This window comes from Lagopus muta, chromosome 1, assembly GCF_023343835.1.
Source record: "Lagopus muta isolate bLagMut1 chromosome 1, bLagMut1 primary, whole genome shotgun sequence".
Taxonomy (NCBI): Eukaryota; Metazoa; Chordata; class Aves; order Galliformes; family Phasianidae; genus Lagopus; species Lagopus muta.
Genome location: NC_064433.1, coordinates 65812207 through 65835109, shown reverse-complemented (window position 1 = coordinate 65835109; position 22903 = coordinate 65812207). Strand labels below are relative to the sequence as shown.

The window sequence follows — 22903 nt, the reverse complement described above, 5'->3', positions numbered from 1 at the left end:
TAAACCTATCCTTTTAGGATAGATTTCAACGTGCTGGTTTATCAACCTTCTTGACATACAGATTAGGAGGTGTTATCCTAAACTTCCCTCAAGTTGCAACTTGAATTGAGATGTTAAAGGAGGTGTCTTCACCTTTGGAAGGAACACTTTTTATTTATACTGCATTAAGCTGATTTTGAGAAAAACCAGTGAAGAAGTTTTGTTCATTTGCTTCTCCTTTATTGAAACCACAGTGACTTCATTAGGAGTCTGCTTAAAGGTATGTCTGCTTTTGCATGGTAGCATTCATAGAAGGTACTGGCTCTGTTTCTCCTGCAGTTGCTGTGCTGTGTCTGTAACAGGACACTACGGTAATAGTTGTCAACTACTATCCACAGATAAAACTTTGCAGTGCCAGTTTTTATTTGCTGGAAAAATGCCAGTATTTGTCTGTAAAAGTGCATGTTCCAAAGCTATCTGCTGAAATCTACAGGATAGCAGTACAAAAATAGCTTTTTATAATGCCCAGGGTGTGTTGTATCCTGAGTGTGATGTAGATAATAGGTATGTAGATACGCACACACCCACTTGGGAAGGTTGTAATGAGCTCAGTTTTCCTGGCTTCGTCCTTGCTTTGCCTAAAGCAACTTCTCTCAATAATACTTTTTAATCTTGATCTATAGTATGAAAAAATGAGATTATCATAATGAGTTATCTCCCTAATAGAATTAAACTGCCAATGTATACTATTAATTCTATCACATACCTTACTTTTGTCCTGAATCCATTCAAAATAGTTGTCAAGCTAAGGGAATTAATTTGAGCTGACACTGGTGATATATGATAATATTGTCTATTCCTTTGTATTACACAGGGACTGAATGCAGAACTCATTTGGTCTTTCAAAGGTGGCAGTTTCTTGGAGTTGATTTTTTTAAGTTAAAGATTGCCAAGAAATAAAAATACCGTACTATTGATAGAACAGATAGTTGGATCCAGACAAATGTGCTAATATTATGTGTGAGAAAAAGCTTACCCAATGAAAACTCTTTCCTGTAATTCCTGTGATTTCTAAAATATTATTCCTATTCATAGACCTAGTGAATTGAGTAAAACCTCTGTGTCCTTTGAGGACAAACAGAGCCAAGAATTATTTTCAAGACTTACATTAAAAGGGTAAACATAAGCTCAATTATGCCTCAGACCAAAAATTGTATTTCTGAGTTGTTTATGTACATTTCTTTCCTGGATATTAAATGAAAGTATTTCCTTTGGAAGAAAAATCTCAACATTTTTTTTTTTTTTTTAACATGGCATCTTTTCATCAGTCCAGTCAAATCAGTAACAATTTCCTGTTGAATTTATCAGTTTGGGATTTGGTCCGTATCAAGGAGTTTGTAACAACATTAAAATGATTTAACAATGTTAAAATTTTCCATTTCATGCATTTCAAGATTTCATTATTGCTGCGTGAAGCTTTCAATTTCCAGATAGACTTAAAGAAATTGGATAAAATAAATATTCACTAACATGAGTGTATGCAATTACCTACAGGGAGAATCAAACAACTGGAGCTGATGTCATGTTCTCAGCTAGTAATTGGATATCATTTATCTTTCTTCTACTTCTGTAAGAGAAATAACATTGCTTTGTGCATTTTACGAGCAATGAGTGGCAATGGCATAACTGGGATATCAGTTCACAGAGATTGCAGCAGAACCCTGTGTACACATGCTCTAGGAAAGATATTTAGTTACAAGCAGTACAATAATAACAGCTATTCAAAGTACTTCAAACGTACAAAGCCCTAGTTAATTAGTCAACACCTAGTTAATAATTTAATTAAATGTAATTGTTAGCAGTAGCATTTATATCATTAGAAGATAATTAGTCCTTCGGTGACTTCCTCCTCCTGAAGGCTGAGTCAAATAAATGTTTAACTGCTTGTGATTTGTGTTAGACTTTCACAGTTAATAGAATCGTTAGATTTGCTGATTTTTTCTTGTCTTTAACATTGCTGGTATTCTGTCTTCCTTTTTCCTGTATGAATATAATAGATTTTTTTGGATGGGACCTGAACAGATAGAATGAAATACTAATGGACAGGTATATTTATGTATTGAAATTGCTGTCAGGATCAAAGTTGATGGTCCTGAAAGATTGGTTAATGCTCATTGTAGCTATGGTCCTTGCAGTTTGTCTTGCCAACAACTGCCCAGCAAGAAAGAGTCCACACATCCTCATCAAATCCTCTTGTCTTGGTGAAGGATATTTTAAGGACAGTAACCACTCAACTATCTGTAGAGTAGTCTTCAAGATCCTTCACAAGATATGCAAGCTATTTCCTGGTGCATTAAAGAGATTAAATTGGATTACAAGTAGAACAATAAATCTTTGTATTCTAAAACTTGGAGTGCATGCAGTTCTTAATAACCATGTGATGCTTCTTGTGTTCCATTTGGAATTGACATGATGTTGTGAGCTATTAAATATTAAGGTTTCTAACATATAAACAATAAAAACACAAATTCATGGAACAAACTTGCCAAGTTTTGTTTTCAGCAGTATGCAACATTCAGCTTCTTACAAAATTGAAGAATGCAGCCCTGTGCCTACACCATGATGTTGTTAATTTACTGTCAAAACAACTGACAGCAGCTTTCACCTTGTTTATTTTAAGAGAGTTTAATTTTCGTGCCAAGCCAAAGGAGACAGGCAGGCTCCTGATCTGAATTCTCTCTCCCCCATTAGTACATAGGAAGTATAAAAATTAGGCTCCTAATTCAGGCTGGTGGATTTAGAAGCTTAAACTGTGACATCCTTATAATTCACTTTTTACCACCATCCAATTTGCTGTGAAAAGTATGTTCTACTGCTGTAGAAAATGTCGTTCAAGCTCAGCTTCACAAAGTGCTCACGACACATCATGTGAATGAGGAAGAGGGAACTGAGATCACTAAGAGATGAAGTACTTCACAAGCTTGAAAGAAAACCTCTCTTCAGGCTCACCGTGATAAAGAATGAATAAACACAATAAACCATCTCCTCTTTATTCAAAGCAGGCACACAACCACAACTAGAAGTTCCAAGTTCATTTTGTCTTTCCTACTGGAAACGGGCACTGCATCTTTTGTGATATGGCAAGAGAATGGTGCTGTTGGTTCAGGAAACAGAGCCGTATGGGCTTAGTGATAAAAATCTTATGCTGTCCAGTGCAGAAAAGATTGTTATCTGTGGCTGATGGATTCTTGGAGTAGCCAAGAAGAATGCTCCTAAGAAAGCAATTTTCTGATTTATTTATCAGATTCCTATGTGCATTCCTGCACCCCTCTGGGATGAGAAGGGAGTCTCCCTTCATAGAAAAATCATAGAAGTACAAGAGTTGCAGGATAACTGAAGTCCCACAAAGCACTCTTTTCAAAAATAAAAATGAAAATCTGATGCAGTCTTAGTGCTCATAACTGTATTATGTGGCGCAGAAAAGAGAGATCAATGGTCTCAGTACAGGCTTGTTGTGTAACTGTGCATTAATCCAACTCATTCTCTTGATTACTAGCCATTGAAGCAAACTCTTCATATCTGTTACTTAGTGCCTGACTTAAGTAAAAACTTGTGTTGATTCCCCCCCTTGGGAATCTGAGACCCTGGAGGTTAGTGAGAGGATCTGGGGAATGGAAAACCCCCCTTCTGTCAGAGAAGAGGTGGTCCGGGAGTGCCTAGGCAACACCAATGTTCACAAATCCATGGGACCTGATGGGATTCATCCACGGGTGCTGAGGGAGCTGGCAGAGGTGATTGCTGAACCACTTTCTGTCATCTTTGAGAAGTCTTGGAAGACGGGGGAGGTGCCTGAAGACTGGAAGATAGCCAACGTCACCCCGGTCTTCAAAAAAGGCAAGAAGGAAGACCCAGGCAATTATAGGCCAGTCAGCCTCACCTCTGTCCCTGGAAAGGTGATGGAACAGCTGGTGCTGGATGTCATCTCCAGACAACTGGAAGAAGAGGAGGTTATCAGGAGTAGTCAGCACGGGTTCACAAGGGGGAGGTCGTGCTTGACCAACCTGGTAGCCTTCTATGATGTTGTCTCTGGCTGGGTGGATAGGGGGAGAGCAGTGGATGTAGTCTACCTTGATTTCAGCAAGGCATTTGATACTGTCCCCCACAACATCCTTATAACAAAGCTGAGGAAGTGTGGGATATATGAGTGGACAGTGAGGTGGGTTGAGAACTGGCTGACTGGCAGAGCACAGAGGGTCATTGTTGGTGGTGCACAGTCTGGTTGGAGGCCTGTAACTAGCGGTGTTCCTCAGGGGTCTGTGCTGGGTCCGGTCTTGTTCAACATCTTCATCAATGACCTTGATGAGGGGATAGTGGCCACCCTCAGCAAGTTTGCCGATGATACGAAGTTGGGAGGATTGGCTGACATGCCTGAAGGCTGTGCTGCCATTCAGCAAGACCTGGATAGGCTGGAGAGCTGGGCAGAAAAAAACCGGATGAGGTTTAACAAAAGCAAGTGTAGAGTCTTGCATCTGGGGAGGAATAATTCCATGCAGCAGTACAGGTTGGGGGATGACCTGCTGGAGGGGAGCTCTGCGGAGAGGGACCTGGGTGTCCTGGTGGACGACAGGTTGGCCATGAGCCAGCAGTGTGCCCTTGTGGCCAAAAAGGCCAATGGCTTACTGGGGTGCATTAAAAAGAGCGTGGCCAGCAGGTCAAAGGAGGTGATCCTCCCCCTCTACTCTGCCCTGGTAAGACCTCATCTGGAGTACTGCGTCCAGTTCTGGGCTCCCCAGTACAAAAAAGACAGGGATCTCTTGGAAAGAGTCCAGCAGAGGGCCATGAAGATGGTGAAGGGCCTGGAGCATCTCTCCTATGAGGAAAGGCTGAGTGAACTGGGTCTGTTCAGCCTGGAGAAAAGGAGACTGAGAGGGGACCTGATCCAGGTCTATAAATATCTAAGGTGTGGGGGGCAGAATGGCGAGGCCGGACTCTTTTCAGTGGTGAGTGGAGACAGGACAAGGGGAAACAGCTGGAAACTGCAGCATAGGAAGTTCCGCACAAACATGCGCAAGAACTTCTTTACAGTGAGGTGACGGAGCACTGGAACAGGCTGCCCAGGGAGGTGGTGGAGTCTCCTTCTCTGGAGATGTTCAAGACCTGCCTGGATGCCTACCTGTGCAACCTGCTGTAGGGAACCTGCTTTGGCAGGGGGGTTGGACTCGATGATCTCTGGAGGTCCCTTCCAACCCCTACAATTCTGTGATTCTGTGATTCTAAAACCTGGCTAACTAAAAGTAGGATCCTGATCTCTGTCATCTGCGCTTGTTCTGAGTACCATCTTAATTCATTCTTGACAAGGTTGTGGCCAATGCAGCATTTGACCCTGTTAAAAGCAATTTATGGAGCTTCTGATATATGAATACAGAGTCTTGAAATGCCTTTCAAAGTAGAAAAAAATTCACATTTGTCAAGCTTGTTCTGTACTTTTGCTCCTTTTATGTACAGGAGAATTATGATCATCACATTGGACTGTATTGTTAGCTGAGGAAGGTACTGCTTTGATTTTATTAAGATGATTATAAACAACATAACCTGTGAAATATTGGTAATTAAATGTAATGATTTTTATAGAATCATAGAATATAATATCCTGAGCTGGGAGGAACACATAGTGATCATCAAGTCTAGCTCATGGCTCTGCACAGGAGGATGCAAAATCCAGCATGTGTCTGAGGGTGTTGTCCAAACACACTTTAATTCTGACAGATTGAGGGCCCTGGGGAACCTTTTCCACTCCTGACCACCCTCTGGTGAAGAATGTTTTCCTAACATGCAGCCTGACCCTCCCCTGACACATCTCCGTGCCATTTGTCTCTTCAATTCTACAACACAACTCAGCACAAAAGGAGACTAACGTCACTGTAAAACTACTGAATATTTTCCAGCATATGAAAGTTGAATACAGAGCTTACTTAGGCATGCCAGGAGGTAAGGGTAACAACAAGGCAGACAAGGACAGTGGCACCTACCCATCAGTATGAAGTCCCACCGCACCCAAGCAAGAATTGCTGAGTCCATGGGGTGCTGGTCTACACTAACTAGGCAGGTCAAAAGTCGAGACAAGGCAGCAGGGTGGGGTCATGAGGTATGCACTGCAAGGCTGGATGCAGTCAGTTTAGCACTGCTGTCAGGTGAGGGCTAAGGGCCTGAGCCCAAGCCTAGCCCAGCTCCCAGACCATGGGCAGAAGCTGCAGAGACCCCAGGAGTTATTTTCAAGTAATTTCCATCTGTATTAATGCTGGTCTTGAAGACTGGCAGCTAAACTTTGGAAAGGGAGGTGGAAAGGCCTGCAGGGAGAGTTGACCACCCTGGGGAGGAACCTTCATAACCGTCCTCCAGAGTAAGGTTACATGCTGGTGAGTGCAGTTCCATGAAGTCATAGAACATAGAACAGAATCATAGGAATGGCTTAGGTTGGAAGGGAATTGAAAGATCATCTGGTTCCAACTCCCCTGCTGTGGGCAGGGTTGCCAACTACCAGATTAGGCTAAATCTCCCTTCTTTTAATTTAGAACTGTTTCCTTTTGTCCCATTACTATTAGACCATGTAAAAAGTCTGTCTCCTTGTTTATAAGCTCCCTTCAAGCAGTGGAAGACCACAGTGAGGTCCTCCCAGAGCTTTCTCTTCCCTAAGATGAACAAACCCAGCACCCACAGCCTTTCCTCCTAAGAGAGGAGCTCCAGCCCTCTGATCATCTTTGTGGTCTCTTCTGAAACAGCTCCAGCAGCTACAGACCTTTGTTGTACTGGGGACCCACGGCCTAGATGCAGTACTCCAGATGGGGCCTCATGAGGGCAGATTGGAGGGGGACAATCACCTTCCTTGCCATCCTGGCCACCCCTCTTTGCAGCCTTCAGGCTGCAAGCACAATGCTGGCTCATGTAGAGCTTTTCGTTCACCAGAACCCCCAAGTCGTTCTTTGCAGGACTGCTCTCAAAAGAGTTCTCCGTCTGTACACATACTTGGGATTGCCACAGTCCAAGTGCAACTTGCACTTGGCCTTGTTGAACCTCATTTGGTTCACATGGGCCTATTTCTCAAGCTTGTCCAGGTCTCTGAATGGCATCCCTTCCTTCTGGTATATCACCTGCGCTCAGCTTGATGTTGTCCACAAACTTGCTGAACGTGCATTCTATACCACTGTCACTGACAAAGACATTAAAGAGCAGCAGTCTGAACACTAATGACTGGCATCCACCTGGACTTAGAGCCACTGACCACAACACTCTGGCTGTGACCATCCAATCAATTCTTTATCCACTGAATAGTCCACCCTTCAAATCTGTCTTGTTCCAATTTAAAGATAAGAATGCGGTGCAGGACCATGACATAAGCCTTGCAGAAATCCAGGTCAATGACTTGAAGAGTCTCTTGCAAAACATAGCTGTGATCTATATGAAGATGAGGCCTTGAATTTTTGAAGGCCTAATTCTAGTGCATTTTCTGAAGGTGAAGAGTTAACTGCTATCACCTTTGCATCATATTTTATCTGTGGCCTTCCTTTCCAGTGATTTTCCACTTATGTCGGAGATTATCTCAATGTACTATGTAACTTTCAGTGCTTTAAGTCAACAGATAAAACGTTGAGGCCATCACTTCATGTCGGAAGATTGTTTTGAAATTAAGACAGAACTAATGTTGTTTTATCCTTGCTATTGTTTGGATGTGTGGAGAAGGAGATGATAGCACTGATTTTCAACTTTAAAAAAGCACAATCTGTCTCAGATAGTATTTGAAACGTTTTTCTTCCGCAGGTAGTGCTTTTTTTTTTTTTTTTTTTTTTAATACATTGCTGAGATAAGGCAATGCAGAAACTATCGCAGCAGATTAGTTACACCACAGATCACATATTACAGCCCTGATATGGTGTTTGAAGTCAATGTGGTTAGAATACTTGTAGTCTGAAAGCACAGACAGTGGCCTGGAGTGAAGCTGTTGGAAGTATGCTGCTTGTTCTCCACAGGCGGTAATCCTGATGCATACATCATTAAGTGTTTGAGATGCACGCATGCTGTGTGTTGTACTCCAATATTCACTTGAGCCACATAGTGTTCATGAGTTCATAGCTTGGTGTCTTGAACTTGTGGATGAGAACTGAAATGCTGAGGCAAAACTGAATGAAAAGTGATGCTGTTAAGCTGAGGAAACTACTTGAAATGTGTGCAAAGGATCTTGACTCCATGTGAGATTTTAGATACTAACCCATACTTTGCAATTCACTTGGCATGAAGCTTTTGAATATTTGGCAACTGTTAGATAAGTATACAAAACCATGCTTATGGACCTCTTTTGTCATGCAGCAAAGGTGTACCAGATCTGTCTTTCAGATGCATCCTTTGCAGCTATTAGCTCTTCCAGCATCAGACTGAGGCTTTAATCTCAGAGCTTGCTATTACGAAAGTTTTTTTTTAAATCTGTGATGGCTCCTAGAAGAAAATGATCCTTTAGCTCATAAGCCAGATATACCTCACAGTTTCATTTTCTATTCTTGGTAGCTATATGCATTTTTTTTTCAGGGAGTCATATAAAAGAACTTTGGTATGAGATAAAATGCAGTCCTCCCTCCCAGCTGTCCTAACCTGAGATAGATACACAGTGATGAACTGAATTAGGTAGTTGAACTTTGTGCAGTTGAAAAGTAAGCTGGAAAAAGGATAATTCTATTTTAGCCATCTCAGATGACCACATGCTCAGATGTGCAGTAGTACTAAAACCTCATAACTAGTATTGGACTGGGCCTAGAATGGGTTATGCTTCTGCATATCTTTTCTCACTCCAAACTGCCATGACTCCAAATAGCATGACACAGAATTCTAAGTACAGCTAAGAAGCTGTTGTTTTCCAATTCTCACTCTGATTAGAATAAGTCAGCAGGAAAATGCCTGGAATTGCTTAGAAATAATATGCTAACCTATATTTAAGACAAAGAGCAAACAAACAAACACACACACACAAAATCACCGGTTTTGATCTAAGTGTCTAACACAACAGATATCAAGCTTCTTGTGATTTAACTGCGTCTGGGTATAAAGGTTTCTTCGGCTGTTTTCAGATGATATGTAGCTAGTTAACTTGTAGGTTAAGTCTTTGTTTTATTATTATTCTTTTTTCCTGCTGGTTAAAGAAGTTCCAGTTAAATATGTGTATAGAATACACTGAAGCTTTGAAAAGCAACCACTGTAAAACATTCTTCTTGCTTAGCTTCAGGAGAGGAAAAATAAATCAGATACTTCATCTTAATAGTAAAGTCAAGCGTAGCCTTAACTTCAAGACATTTCTTGTCCCCATTACTCATATTTGAAGGCTGTTTCAGAGCATCAATACATAGTCAGAAATTTCTACCTGGAACACCAGTAGCAGCTTATATCTATTTTGTGCACACTAACACTGTCTTTTATCTTAAATAGGTATTCTTAGGGGTAAAAAACTTCCACCCCAATACTTTTGTAGAGTGTGACTCCACCCATGTATGGACTTTATTGTACTGGATGGAACTTGCTAAGTTCCAGACTCCTCTTACAAGGGAGTAGGGGTCTCCATTTACCTTGTCATGTTTTTATTCCTTACCCATACTTGTTTTGGTTTTTAACATGGAATCAGCACTGTACATGGTCTTTCTGATGAGGTCTCAACAGAAACTAAAAGCTAGTATGTGTGTTCTGTACATGCAGCATCAGTTGATACACAGCTATGCTTGTCTATGGAAAAAAAAAAACAAAACCAACCAACCAACCAACCAACCAAACCAAAAAAACCATCAACCTCTGAAAGTTATGCAGAACTCTCTATGGACCTGGATTTCTTCAGCAGCCCTTGAAGGCTCATTAGGGAAGAAGAAAGGCTCCACGGCAGCACTCCCTCTTTCTGTCAGATCTCTGTGCTGATGTGCAAGAGGATGTGTCCTGAATGTTCAATGTAAAAGTGGTGTAGAATTCTTACAATGCACCATACTAAAACAATCAAAGCATACTAGAACTAGATTTTATTTAGGACTATGTGAATGCTTGGATACGATCACTACATATTTCTACATACATTTTAATATAAACATGATTCTCTCAGTTATGAGTGTCCTCTTGTGTGTTTGTGGAACGCCAAAACTAATCTGATGCCTGATGGTATGGGCAATCCACGCTCCTGCACTCAATTCTATGCAAGAATCAGAGAATTTAAAAATAAAAAAAAAGGTGAACGTATTTCTAATAATCCATTAAAAAATATGCAGTGCTCTACATACTAAGATTTGAAAAATGCCTTCCTGACTTCTGGCAATTTAGTTTATACCCAACAAGAGTAAGATTTAATTACTCTTATCTTTATTGTCCTTAAATTAGCATGTGCAGTAACTGCAGATACTATTATCAGTCATAAAATTAGTCAGCCACAACATTTAGGTAAAGCGCCCAAAGCACTGTTTTCCATACTCCTATGACAGTTAAGAATGCTTTTCTTTTATTTATTCTAAATTCTTTTGACCTAAGTTTTATTGGAGTAAATTCCATGCTTTCCCGATAAGGGACATAAAAGTTGTGATTAGTTTTTTCAAACATAGCCTATGGAAACATTTTATCTTGTTTTTGAACTGTTTGTACTGATTTTATTCACTTTGTGTCCACACAGAAACATCTTTTGCTCACGTAAAACTGTAATTAACTTCAGGGTTTTGTCAAATTAGGTCAATGTCATACGAATTGCCTCTCCACAGCTACAGCCATGACTGTCTCAGCTACTTCTTGAACTTTGAATCTAAACCTCTCCACTATGCAGCTTTCCTATATTTCTTTTTTTTTTTTCTTCTTAAAACTGCTCCCTGATACAGTATTGAACACACCCACCTCCAAACAAAACAAAACAAAACAAAACAAAACAAAACAAAACCCAACAAACCACACAACTTAGTTACTACACATTATTTTCTAACCTTTTTCTGCAGCTTTCAGTAAATACATCAAAAGTGTGCTTTGTTCGTCTTCTTGTGTTCTGCTCTGTGATCCTTCTGCTACGAAATTCAGATTTTGCCAAACTCCATTGCAAGGTGCAACCTTTTAATTATGAGCTTTTCTTTGTAAAAGAAGCCTCGCTCTTTTTATGAAAACATCTAGTGAATTATTACAGTCAGATTCAAACAACAGGCTGAGGAAGGAATGCTGAAAAACACCACAAAGATTTTCTTTCTGCTTTTTTGGGAGTGTTTTTTTTGTTTGTTTTGTTTTGTTTTGTTTTTTCTCCAAAGGAAAGAAAAGTTGAAATACATCAGAGAAGAGCAGAAACACATAATATTTCTGGAAACAATTAAAGTTTGCTTTATAAAAAAGTAAGCAAAGGAAATGTTATTGTAGGAGAAAATATTTTCTGCCAGATGTTTGGTTTCTGGCACCAGCTCTCATGTACACACAAGATTTAGAAGAACTTTTCCTTAAATACCATGAAAGTTACAGTAGACGAAAGGAAGGAAAAAAAAAAAAAGAAAAAAAAAAAGAAAGAAAAAAAACCAAAACATCATAACTACAAATACGTTGTGACCTCAAATTCATCAAAGTGTTTTGAAGTTAATTGCTTCTAAGTGTTCTGAAAGTTCAGACATTTGGGTTTATTCCACTTTCCTCCTTGCAGGTCCGTGTGTGGTTCTGGCTTTAAGATAGGCTGTGGCGGAGCTGTTCTGGGAACACTTAGGGATCACACAGAGGTTGACCTCGAGCCAATGATTTTGTGCAATTAAATTGAGCGAAGCAAAGCAAGGCAATGATTTACTGAACTGTATCTGACTGCCACAGAAAAGCTGTCTCATGAGTTCTGCTTTTCCACTGCTAAGGATCTATGAAGGATGTTGCACACATATCTGAATTCTGAGCAGTTAATCCATGCAATTGCAGGATTGGCCAACCTACCTTGCAATCACTCCTTCAGTATTTCTGCTTATGTATACTTGTGTTTTTCTGCAGATTAAAGCTTCCTGTTCCAAAAGACAGTGGGAAACAGTTGTAAAGATAACCAGGGACTTTAACAATCATGGTAGAATAAGATTTTAGAAATGTTTTTGCAATTTACTCATCATAAAATGGCTGTAAATGGTACATTTGATTAAATGATCAATAACTGCACAGTAAGGCTTCCCACTGTTTCCTTTACAATGTGGGTATTTGATGTTGTTTCCAGAAAGATGCTCATAAAGCATAGACAGGAAGATACCTACCAGGAAAATCTATTGGAATGTAAACTATTTCAAGAGAAACTCCCCAGATATCTCTACTTTTTTTTGCATTACAATATTACTTGTAAAATACATTTTGAAAAACATGCTGAATTGCTGCTTTGCTTATTGCAAGCATTCTTTTAATTCTGGAGATTAAATACACTGTTACAAAACATGAGAAAGATGAGAAAGTGCTTTGTTATTACACAAATGAGAGTTGGATCAGGAAAAAAAAACATTCCCCTGAGGAGTATCACCTCCAAAATGCAGGGAAAAAGGAAAAAAGCAACTCAAAATTATGATAATTAACAGAGATCTCTGACGTGCAGTTCTTTAAAACTTAAGGATGTACAGCAGACGGAGACAGGATATCGAATATCAGTAGGCAGAGCAGCGGGAAACTTTTTCCACTGGATAAAAGGGATAAAAAGAAGAAAAACAAGTCTTGGCCTCTCGCTGCTCTAACTGCTGACTAAGCTGCCGACATACCCAAAGCCAAGTGTAATGAATACCAGGGAAAATAATATCTTCTAAGCAAAACTAAACTAAACTAAAACCCGCAACTAAGGTAGAAGCTTAAAGTCAACGTAAAAACGTAAATCTCGAGTAACATTGATGCAGGAGATAGGTGGATCACGGAATGGGAGCAGAAGGTTGCAGTTGCAACCTGCCTGTGAAAGATGATCTGCGGTGCTTCGGGCTAACCGCAACATGTGCGGCTTGGGACTGGGAGGACCGGCTGACATAGAAATGCAAAATTCCAGTGTGTAGGGAAGAACCAAAGGCATTGCTCCTCTCCAGCTGTGCTTTGCAGAGAGGGGGGTGAGGCCGGAATGAATATTCGTTCCTTTTCACATGTTAAAAGTTCTTCTAATGGGAAGGAACCAGAAAATTTGTCACATTTTCAAGCGTAAAGACTGCCGAGTCAAACCTGTTGTGCCAGCTAAAATACTTTGAGGCAAGACGGGAAAGAAACAATTCAGGAAAGCTGGTGATCATCAGGAATGTGTTTGTTTATCCAGCAATGAGGTTTCCGGTTCTCTTTCAAGGTGACTTGATGAAACTCCGAATGCCGCTTGTGAGACGCGATGTTCTCCCAGTAGCAACTTCTGTTATACTTCTCCTTGTTGCTCACCCTCCTGCCTGCTGCTGGTTGTCTGATCTGGCAGGAACCGGCGAGCCGTCCTCCCCTTCAGTCCTCTCTGCTGCTGTGACTGAGCTCTGCAGCCCTACAGAGCAGAACATAGACTTCCTGAGAAGCTGGCTGTGTACACTCGGTAAATCTTTTGTAGCTTCATTCCTTACTCTTCGCAGTGCAAACATGTAGCTTTATTGTCTCTAAACTTGAGACTTTATGTTCCAAGCTCTCCCTTACCAAAGACATAACTAAAGCTGACTAACTCGATGATGTGCCATGCGTAGCAGCAGATGTGGACAGGGAAGTTCATTGAAAGGTATTTACAACCTGTGATTAAATATCAGCCCATTCTGAGGTGCTCTTACGTCTACTATTCTTCTTCGAGGAGCCCTCTAACGAATAAAAGCAGTCTGTAAGTTTGTAACAGGCGATACTAAAACCCAAAGATCTTCAGGACACTCAAAAGCATGTTAAGGCAGTGGCCTACAGCCTGTAGTTCCAGAATAAAAATTTGAGTCTGCCTCTGTGAAAGTCGCATTTGCTTTCGTAGGTGCATGAATGCCCTTTGTGGTCCCCTTGGCCAGGGCCTCACCTCCATCAGCCTCTGTGCAGGCCTTGGGTGCCGGGCGCTGGATGCCTCCATTACCCCCAGGCAGCTGCCAGCCCCTGCTGCCCCCCACCAAGCCACAGAGGTGGAATTTGCACCCTCATTGGTGGGGTGAGGGAGTGAGAGAGCAGAACTGTGAACTTTAATCAAAGTACATGTGACTGTACAGATGTACCAGTACCTGCTCTGCTTCATTTGGCTCCCAGTGAGGTAAATGGTTGTTTTCCTGGTGACTGTGATGGGCCCTGAAATTGGCTGTGCAAAGTTCTTCTCCTTGCACGTAACTGATTTTAACCAGACTCTGCTAATCCCTAATGTGTTGGCATGCAACAAATGAAAACTGCTACAAAATAGAAGACTAAAACGAGAAAGGAATCTGGAAAAAAGCTGAGACAGTGAAAAGCAAACACAAGAAGCAAATGTAGAGATTACAGGAAGAAAAAGAGGAGTTCCGGAGAAGGAAAATTACTATAGCACCACAGACTAATTTTGGGTGTTGATGCTTGCTCCCCAGAAGCAGTGTTTCCAAATCCTTAAAGAATCCATTTGAACATACATTTTATGCTTCCAATCTACTGGAAAAACTTGTGGGGGGATCAACATAAAGGCAAAAGAAGCAAAGTCTGAGGAGGGGACACTAAATTAGATTACAGAATCTGATTTTATTCCAGAGTAATTGGGATTATGCACCACTCAAAAATGAACTCTCCCTTCTACCCACTGGAGAAGTAGTAAAAATAAAAAGAGGTAAGTAAAGAGATTTTAAAAAAGGGTACTTCATAGACAGCAAGAAACATAAAAGATTATCCCTCTTCCAGTGAGAAATACATGATTTTTTTTTTTTTTTTTAATAATCTATTCAGTAATTCCCAAAGTTATAGGATTGAAAGCTATGTTTGGGATTTAAAATCCCAGTGAAATTCTAAAGCCCCTCCTACAGTCATGCAGGGAGGACACTCACAAGGACTGATCACTTCAAACTTAATCCTGTAGGAAATACCCTATAAACTTACGATGGAAGTAAGGCTTAAGAGAAATTAAAGAAAAAGAGAAACACACACACAAAATAAAATTCAAATAAAATATATATTCAGCTTGGAATCCAGTACACAGGTAGCTAGATGTGCAAGCCATTAGAAACCTGAAAGAAAGGTTGTGATGGTGTTACCCCAGAGCCCTATTTGTCCTCCAACTTGATGCAAAGGAGCTGGAAACTACCAGCAAGAAGATCACTAAGAACAATGCCAGTTTATTAATTTCTTCTCTCATTGACACAGAATGACAAAAAAAAATGACAAAAACTTTCTGCTCTTTGCTTTTCTTTCTCTCTCTGCATTCTTCTTTTTCCTTGTGTGAGTGTGTCTTTTTGTTTCCTTATTACTGATTGTGCCTGAATTGGCAGTCATTTCTATTTGATAACTGTCCTCTTGGTCTCTCAAGACAAATCTGTAGACATTTTTTGAAATTGTTTTAATTTACTTCACCTAACTCCCACACATCCTTTTTGTGCTATTATATTGATTTGAGATGAGAGAAAACAATGGCATTTTTTATAGTTTCAAATTACCAAAATGTCTAACTTTTCCATTGAGGAGGATGTTTTGTTAGTCCATAAAAAGTTAGAAAAGCTTACATTTCTAAAATACATAAAAGCCATTAAACTCCTTCTTCTATATTGCTTCAGATGAATTTATTCTTGCACGTGAGGCATCATAAATACACCCAAGTAGACTCAGTTTGGATACTTATACAATATCTGTATTTGTTGCCCTTGAGAAAAGCATCATGATATGGTAAACTATTGGGTGTGTGTACAGCCCAAGTTCAAATCAACCAACTTTTAATTACTCTTCAAATTTTAATATACAGATTTTCCTATTAAAATAAACACATAATCCAGCCTTAATCATGATTCTGTGCTCTTTTATCTAACCTATACTTCTTAGTACAGTATGAAGGTTTTCTCTCTTTATATCCACAGAATATAATGTTTGTATAGTTTACCCCCACAGGCACTGAGAAATCACAGAGCCTCTTGCTGAGCAGCTCATTGTGACTTAACTTAAGCAAGTATTTGGCTCCACTGATTTAAGCAGGCTTTGTCTCTTCAAATAACTGGGAACAACTTAAACATATTTCAGTGTTTTGCTTAGCTGAGGCCAGGTTTCCTGCAGGATGTGTGACTGGTAACTATCCACAGTGATTCAGCCTGCAGGTCACAGACTCAGAGCCAAGGAAGAATAGAAGGAAGATGTCTGTGCGCTCATCTGAAGCAGCCTTGGAGGTAACAAAGCCTATTTCCACAGATGCCCAGACTTCCACTAGGAACTGCTAAGGTTTCCAGATGAAACCCTGAAAAACTGAAAGAGGTGGAAACCACTGAACAATTTCAGAAGAACATCTGTTATAGAGATTAGATTATGCTCAGCATAACTCCCGTAATGGAAAACAAAACAAAAACAAAACAACACAGGGCTAAGATAGCCAGGATCTGGGTTATCGTGTATGATGTGTAAGGTGTGTGTCACTAATTGGCAGGCTCCTAGAAAATTAAGTCATAAAACTGTAACAAGCACTGAAAGTTTTACGCTATCAAAATACTCTTTCAAAATATACTTGAAAAAGCTATAATTCATTACTCTGCCAAGCAACTTACACAAGAGAAGAGGTTTTTTTACTATATAAATAACATATTGAGCTGTAGCTATCTTAGAGAAATTTATAAACTGTCAAGATTTTTATAAAATGATATAATTCAAGCTAGTGTTCACCAAGATTAAAATGAAATGTTTACAGAATACAATAAGCACATGATAGAACTATCAACTTTGTGTGTTGAGAGTTGATGCTGGTAAATCAATACAGCTGCTAGGACAGGAGGCACTTTAAAAATCAATATAATAAATAAATAAATATGAGTGGACTTACACTTTAACACCGTGTGTGCAGAGATGCACTTCATCTTGACACAAATAATACATGCTGGATAACCTAAAAGATTACATTCTTTAAAGCATTGAAGAAATGATATGATCAAAGGACTGGACTGGAACTCAAAAATTATTTCCAGGCCCACTGAGTGACTGATCTAATGGAAAGTTTAACCTTCTTATGACTCAGTTTTTCCATCTGTAAGATAAGGACAGTATAAGAACAGTGTTTGGAAACTCTTCAATAAGCAAACTATTATCAAAATTAACTCTGCCTAGAAATGGTACATTTTTGACCGATAGTCATGTTTATGCACTGAGTTCTCCTGAAGCAATTATTGAATTATTGGGTTTGAAAAGCAGCCAGGAGAACTGCATCTGGGAAGTTAAAACTGGTTCCAAGCTTGTTATTTCTCTTTAAAACTCCTAAAGAGCTTATAGTGTATGCAGTGCTGACCTAAATGCAAGGTGAAAAGTGTAGAAATAAATGAAATGGCACAACCTGGTCTCTGATTAGTAGAAGATGGAAAAAGAGAATGGCAGAAAAATAAGGATCAGCGGCTTAAACAGGCTGTAGGTAGCCAATGCCCAGTCTGGCTGGTGAAGACCAGCCTGGGAAAGAATTAATACATCCTGTTTTTTTCAGTTCCATGTTGTATGCATCTATAAGGTCAGCCTTATGATGGCTTTAATTTAATATGATGTGTCTAAAAAAAAAAAAAAAAAGCAGATATTAAGGGAAAACACATTATTCAATTAACTTCAAAGTCTTTACTTCGTGTAATATCAGGTCTTTCTAAGAACAAGTCTGCAACTGACCTGAAAGCTTTGTAGACTCTAAGGATCCTATTGGAGTTCTTGATAATGAATTGCAGTTTGTAGGGTATAGGTGTCAGGAGGAATAAAGAAAAGTAAAAATATTTTTTTCTAAAAGAAAAAATATACCGTTACTGAAAACTTTGAGTAAGATTCCCAGTCTTTAGAAAATATTTTATGACATTTAATTTGGACACAGAAAGAATTTGCAGGAAAAAAGATAAAAAGATAAAGATGAGGCAAGGAAACAGGGCTACTACCTGGCTCTAAGTTACCCAGACCTGTTTTAAAAGAGGAATGAAAAATACCTCCATGCACTTCGAGGACAAGCAAAAGGGACATACTTTTATATCACAAGCTTCAAGTTCTGCTTCCTTAATTCTCAAACAATCTAAACACCATGATGGCTTCAGCTTCTCCCCTTATGTTTAAAATACATTCACAGCCAATTTCTGGAGATTTAGTCAGATTCTGGCAAATTAGCAAAGCTTCTTGGAGTCAACAACTGAAAGTAATATGGCTTCTGGCAGGAGTAAGTATTATGTTCTGCATTAGTGTGATTGAATCTCTGTTTAGACCAGGTCATGCGGAAGATGGAGCATTCAACTTTCGACATTTTATTTTAACAAAAATGTCACTTTGCCCTTATTCCACAAGCAAGCCTTAGTTTATCATCTACTTTACTGCGTGAGCAGAAACAGAGCACACTGTATATCACATCTGATCCAGCAGAGTGATATAATACTACTATGCTAGTTATCAGTACTAGCGCTAATTTATATGACTAAATAATGTATAAATGATGAAATCTGTAAATGTGTTTAAAGAAATATGTATTTTTTAATAATAAAAAGAGTTTAAACTTTTGGTGTTCAAAGAATAAAAGTGCAGGGGACTAATAGAAAAAAATGGGTAAGGCAGTATATATAAAAAGATAGATGCAAAATCACAGGACAGAGTATTACAGTACATGGAATAGCTTTTTTTAGGGAACAGATTTAAATAAAGGCAAGCCAAAAACATATTATCTCTAGAAATATACTGAAGCTGTAACATTTAGATCTTTACATTTTATGACACTAGTGACTCTAGAAATTTGATATAGACCCCCATGTCTTACCCTCTTATTTCTTGATAGAAAAAGGGCTATTAATGCAGAATAACATTTACACTAGTAACATCAATTCATAAACATATTTTCATCTGAAATCAAACAGAAAGAAATTTTGCTTCCTGAACTCCTGCAAAAACAGATTCCTGTCTCTAGAGATTTTAAACATTACAGGAAGGTCTGAATGAAAGTCCAAGTAGAAGAGAATACTAAGATTAATGATAACAAGGAGTAAGAAAAAAGAATATTTAAGAAAGGAATTATTTTTAGTTTATTGACTATTTCAAATGTTGAATTCTGCTTGAGTGGAGCATCAAACAGGTGAGTGAATGAAGAACCGTAGGATAAAGTGACATGTTTGGTAGCAATAATGGGAATAGAAGTGATGGTAAGCTCTCTACTTAGATTATGCAAAACCCTTCACTGACAAGACAGAAGTTCTTGGTAAAAACAGGACGTCCCCAAGTAGATGTGGCAGTGTTACTGATGCACTGCAGTTCTGGAGAGGAATGTGTATTAAATTAATGAGAACTGAAACTGAAACTGGCCATTTCCCTCACAAACTGGCCATTATTCACCACATGGATCAGCACAGGTTAGAGGCTGACTTGCTGGAAAGGAGCTCTGTAGAGGAGAACCTGAATGTTCTGGTGAGCAACAGGTTGGTCGTGAATCAGTGGCATGCCCCTGTGGCCAAGAAGGCCGGCAATATTAGTGAGGTGCATTAAAACAAATGTGGCCAGCAGATCAATGGAGGTGGTCCTTGTCCTCTACTCTGCCCTGGTGAGGCCACATCTGGAGTTCTTTGTTCTAAAGAACATCCATGTTCTTTACTCCTTTGTTGAAAAAAAAAACCAAAAAAACAGAGATCTTCTAGGTCCAGAGGAGGGCCACAAAGATGATTAAGGGCTTGAAGCATCTCCCTTCTGAGAAAAGGCTGAGACTCCTGAGACTGTTCAGCCTGGAGGCTGAGAAGGGATCTCATCACTGCTTATAAATATCTAAATTGTGGGAGTCAAATGAATGGGGCCAGGCAGTGGTGGGGTGCAGTGATAGAACAGGGGGTAATGGGCACAAACTGTAACACAGGAAGTTCCATAGAGACACAAAGAAGAAATTCTTTATTATGAGGGTGACAGCACAGGAACATGTGTCCAGAGAGGTTGTGGAGTCTCCTCTGGAGATACTCAAGACCCATGTGGACACTTTCATGTATGGCCTGCCGTAGGAAGCCTGCTTTAGCAGGGGGTTGGTCTCCATGATCTTCTATAGAGGATCCTTCCAACCCTTATGATTCCGTATTTCTGTTGTTCATCTTTCTTAGGCTGAGTGAATAAACTTGCATTGTGATTGAGGAACTTCTTGAGTTTCCAGTGCTGCCTACATAGAAAGATCTTGGAACATGATGACAGGTGCAGGTACTTGTGTGAATATTATGGGTAAGTTATGGGTAATACAGAAGCGTTTATTTATTAAAATAGAATCATTGGGATTTTATTTTATTGGTAACATGCTGTATTTAGGAATAGCCTGGGCTTTTATTTCGTCTGAAGTCTAGACCTCAAACTGCCTCCTAAAAGCTTGAGAGTGGCATTGTTTCCACGATAAAAGAAGGAAAAGACCACGAGCGTTCTGTACCGCTTGTGGGAAAGGCGATCCGCATGGAGACGTTTGAACAGGGCAGACGCATAGCGCGGTACTTTCTCAGCGCCCACGGGGATACAAACGACACCGCGAACAACCGGCTGAAACCGCAGTAAGTGGAGCAAGGCGGTGAGCAGGTAAACACCCGCAGGGAAAAACGAACGGGGTGTGTGTGTGGGGGGGAAGCCTTACGAAGGCCAGCACAGAAATTACAGGCTACAAATTAACCGCAGTGGGTAATTCGGAGCCCGATTGCGATCAGCTGCTCGACCGGCTGCGGGCTGCCCCGCTCCTCGGCCGCATTCCTTCACGCCTGGCTCGGTCGCGGCCGCCCTCCCGCCAAGAGCCGCCCATCGGCGCTGCCCCGCGGGCCGGGGGGGAGCAGAGCGGGCGGTCAGCCTCAGGCAGGCAGGCAGGTAAGGAGCGGCGGAGGGGAGGGCGCCACAGGCCCCGCCCGCTCGCTCTCCCAAGCTGCTCCGCGCCGCAGCCGGGGGAGGTGGAGCCGCTTTATCGAGAGCCCAAGTGGAAATTTCCCCCTCAGTTGCCGGCTCCACCGCGGAGGAGACATCAGAGCTAGCTGCGCGTCCTTGTCGTTCTCGCCCGCCGCCATGTCTAACTACATCCACGTCCCGCCCGGCTCCCCGGAGGTGCCTAAGCTGGACATCACCGTCAGCGAGCGGGAGGGGCCCGGCTGCCGCCAGGGCGCCCTGCAGCTGCTGCGCCGCCTGCGGCCCCATTGGAGACCCGAGGAGGTGACGCTGCAGGTACGGCAGGCTGGGGCCGCGCGGGAGGGCGGGCGGGCGGGCGGGCGGGCTGGGGATGTGGTGTTCTGAGGCTGGGGAGGGTAGGGAAAGAGAAGGAAAGGAAGGGGGGGCGGGCGGCCATTGTGCGGGGGAGAGCCGCCGCGCCGCCGTCCCCTCCCCCTCCTCTCCGCAGGCAGCCCCCTGCGCCGAGCCCCATTCGCTCGGCTGCTCGGCGGCGGGGCGTGGCGGCCGGCAGCATCCCCTGCCCCCTTCCCCGGCTCTCGTTTTCCTCTTCCTCCTTTCGCTCCCCGCACTCTGCAACTTGATTGCCTCCGCCCCGCTTGCCCGCGCGAGCCTGGCGAAGGAAGGCAAGGGATGGTTTGCCCTCGCCGTGCCTTCAGAGCCGGCGGGTTGCGCCTCCCAGCACCCGCGGGGAAGGAGGGCGACGAGGGGCGGCAGCTGAGGTAACAGCGCCGCGGGCTGAGGCGCTCTTCGGGAGCCGTAGGCGGGCGCGCCCCGCGTGTTCGCGTGTAATAAATGTCAATAAAAGCCTTGGGTCACTGCGTTTTTCTTCCGTGTCAGCGGTATCTCGGTAGGTATCTGCCTCGCTAACGGCCTTGCTTGCCTCTCAGCCCCGAAGCCTCGCCTGGTGTTGAGCTAGGTGAGCAATCATTCATATTTATGATGAATCATCTGTGTGAGGATTGGTTGCTTTGTGCTTCTAGAATATACTTCACCTAGCCTTGCTTGCATCTTCACTACATGCATACAGTCGTGAGAAGCAGCGGCTCACGTACTGCCTGTGCTCAGGTGGGCGCTTTGCGCCGTGCCCTTCAACTCTGTGACCCAGCAGTTACAGCATGCAGCGCTTGAGGATTTTGGTAAAGTTTCTCATTTCCAGAGAATTATTTCTCTTCAAACTGCTACAGCAAAACTGAGCACGTCATGGTAATAACACACAAATTGTCTTGAGCACTCTGAAGTTCTGTGATGGTAGAAATTTGACTTGCACAGTTCACTTAATATGAAAATGGAGGTAACACTTCTTCCAAGTAATTTCCTTAAAGGCTACAGACATAAGTGAAACACAGACCCAGTGTAGGTAGGACATCTTTCTTCAGGGAGGTATTTTTTGTATCATGATGTACAATGGAAATAGCTTTACAGTGTGAAGAAGGGTGCTGAACAGAGCACTGCTCATGATTTTTTGTTCTAGTTCGGTGATGGGGACACTTCACAACAAAATGTTCTTTCTTTCATGCACCCTAAGAAATGAAACTTTTAGGTTTGTGTGGGATGGCTCTAACCCTTTGGGAAAGCTCTAGTATGCATTATTATTATTATTAAGGCTAAACCTACAAAAACATGCAAAACCCAACCCCACTTCCTTCCTACACCACCTAGTTTGAAAGAAGGAGTAATGAGCAGTATAAGAGCCATTGGCGTAGAACACGGATGCATGACTGTGCCATAGTGAAGTGATGGGCTGCTGTGCTTCAGTGTTTGTATGTAAAAAAAAAAAAAAAAAAGTCTGATTCTTGCTTCTTTGTTGCTTTGAAACTGAAACTTTTTTACTAACTTTTCTTTCTTTTTCCTTTTCTTTCTGTTAGCTGAACAAGAGCGTCCTGCTCACAAAGCTCTACAGTAGCCTTCTAGTTTCACTCGTTAGTCCACTTTTAAA

General features: G+C 41.4%; 1 protein-coding gene across 1 annotated transcript in view; it reads left to right on the top strand.

The window, feature by feature from the left end:
* Nucleotides 1-20952: 20952 nt before the first annotated feature.
* The window catches only part of ETNK1 (ethanolamine kinase 1), a 32899-nt gene continuing 30948 nt past the window's right edge, over nucleotides 20953-22903 (top strand). Inside the window, exon 1 of the mRNA XM_048938725.1 lies at nucleotides 20953-21243. Within this exon, the coding sequence (XP_048794682.1) occupies nucleotides 21088-21243 (156 nt within the window). The 5' untranslated portion in view covers nucleotides 20953-21087. The remainder of the gene's footprint in view (nucleotides 21244-22903) is intronic.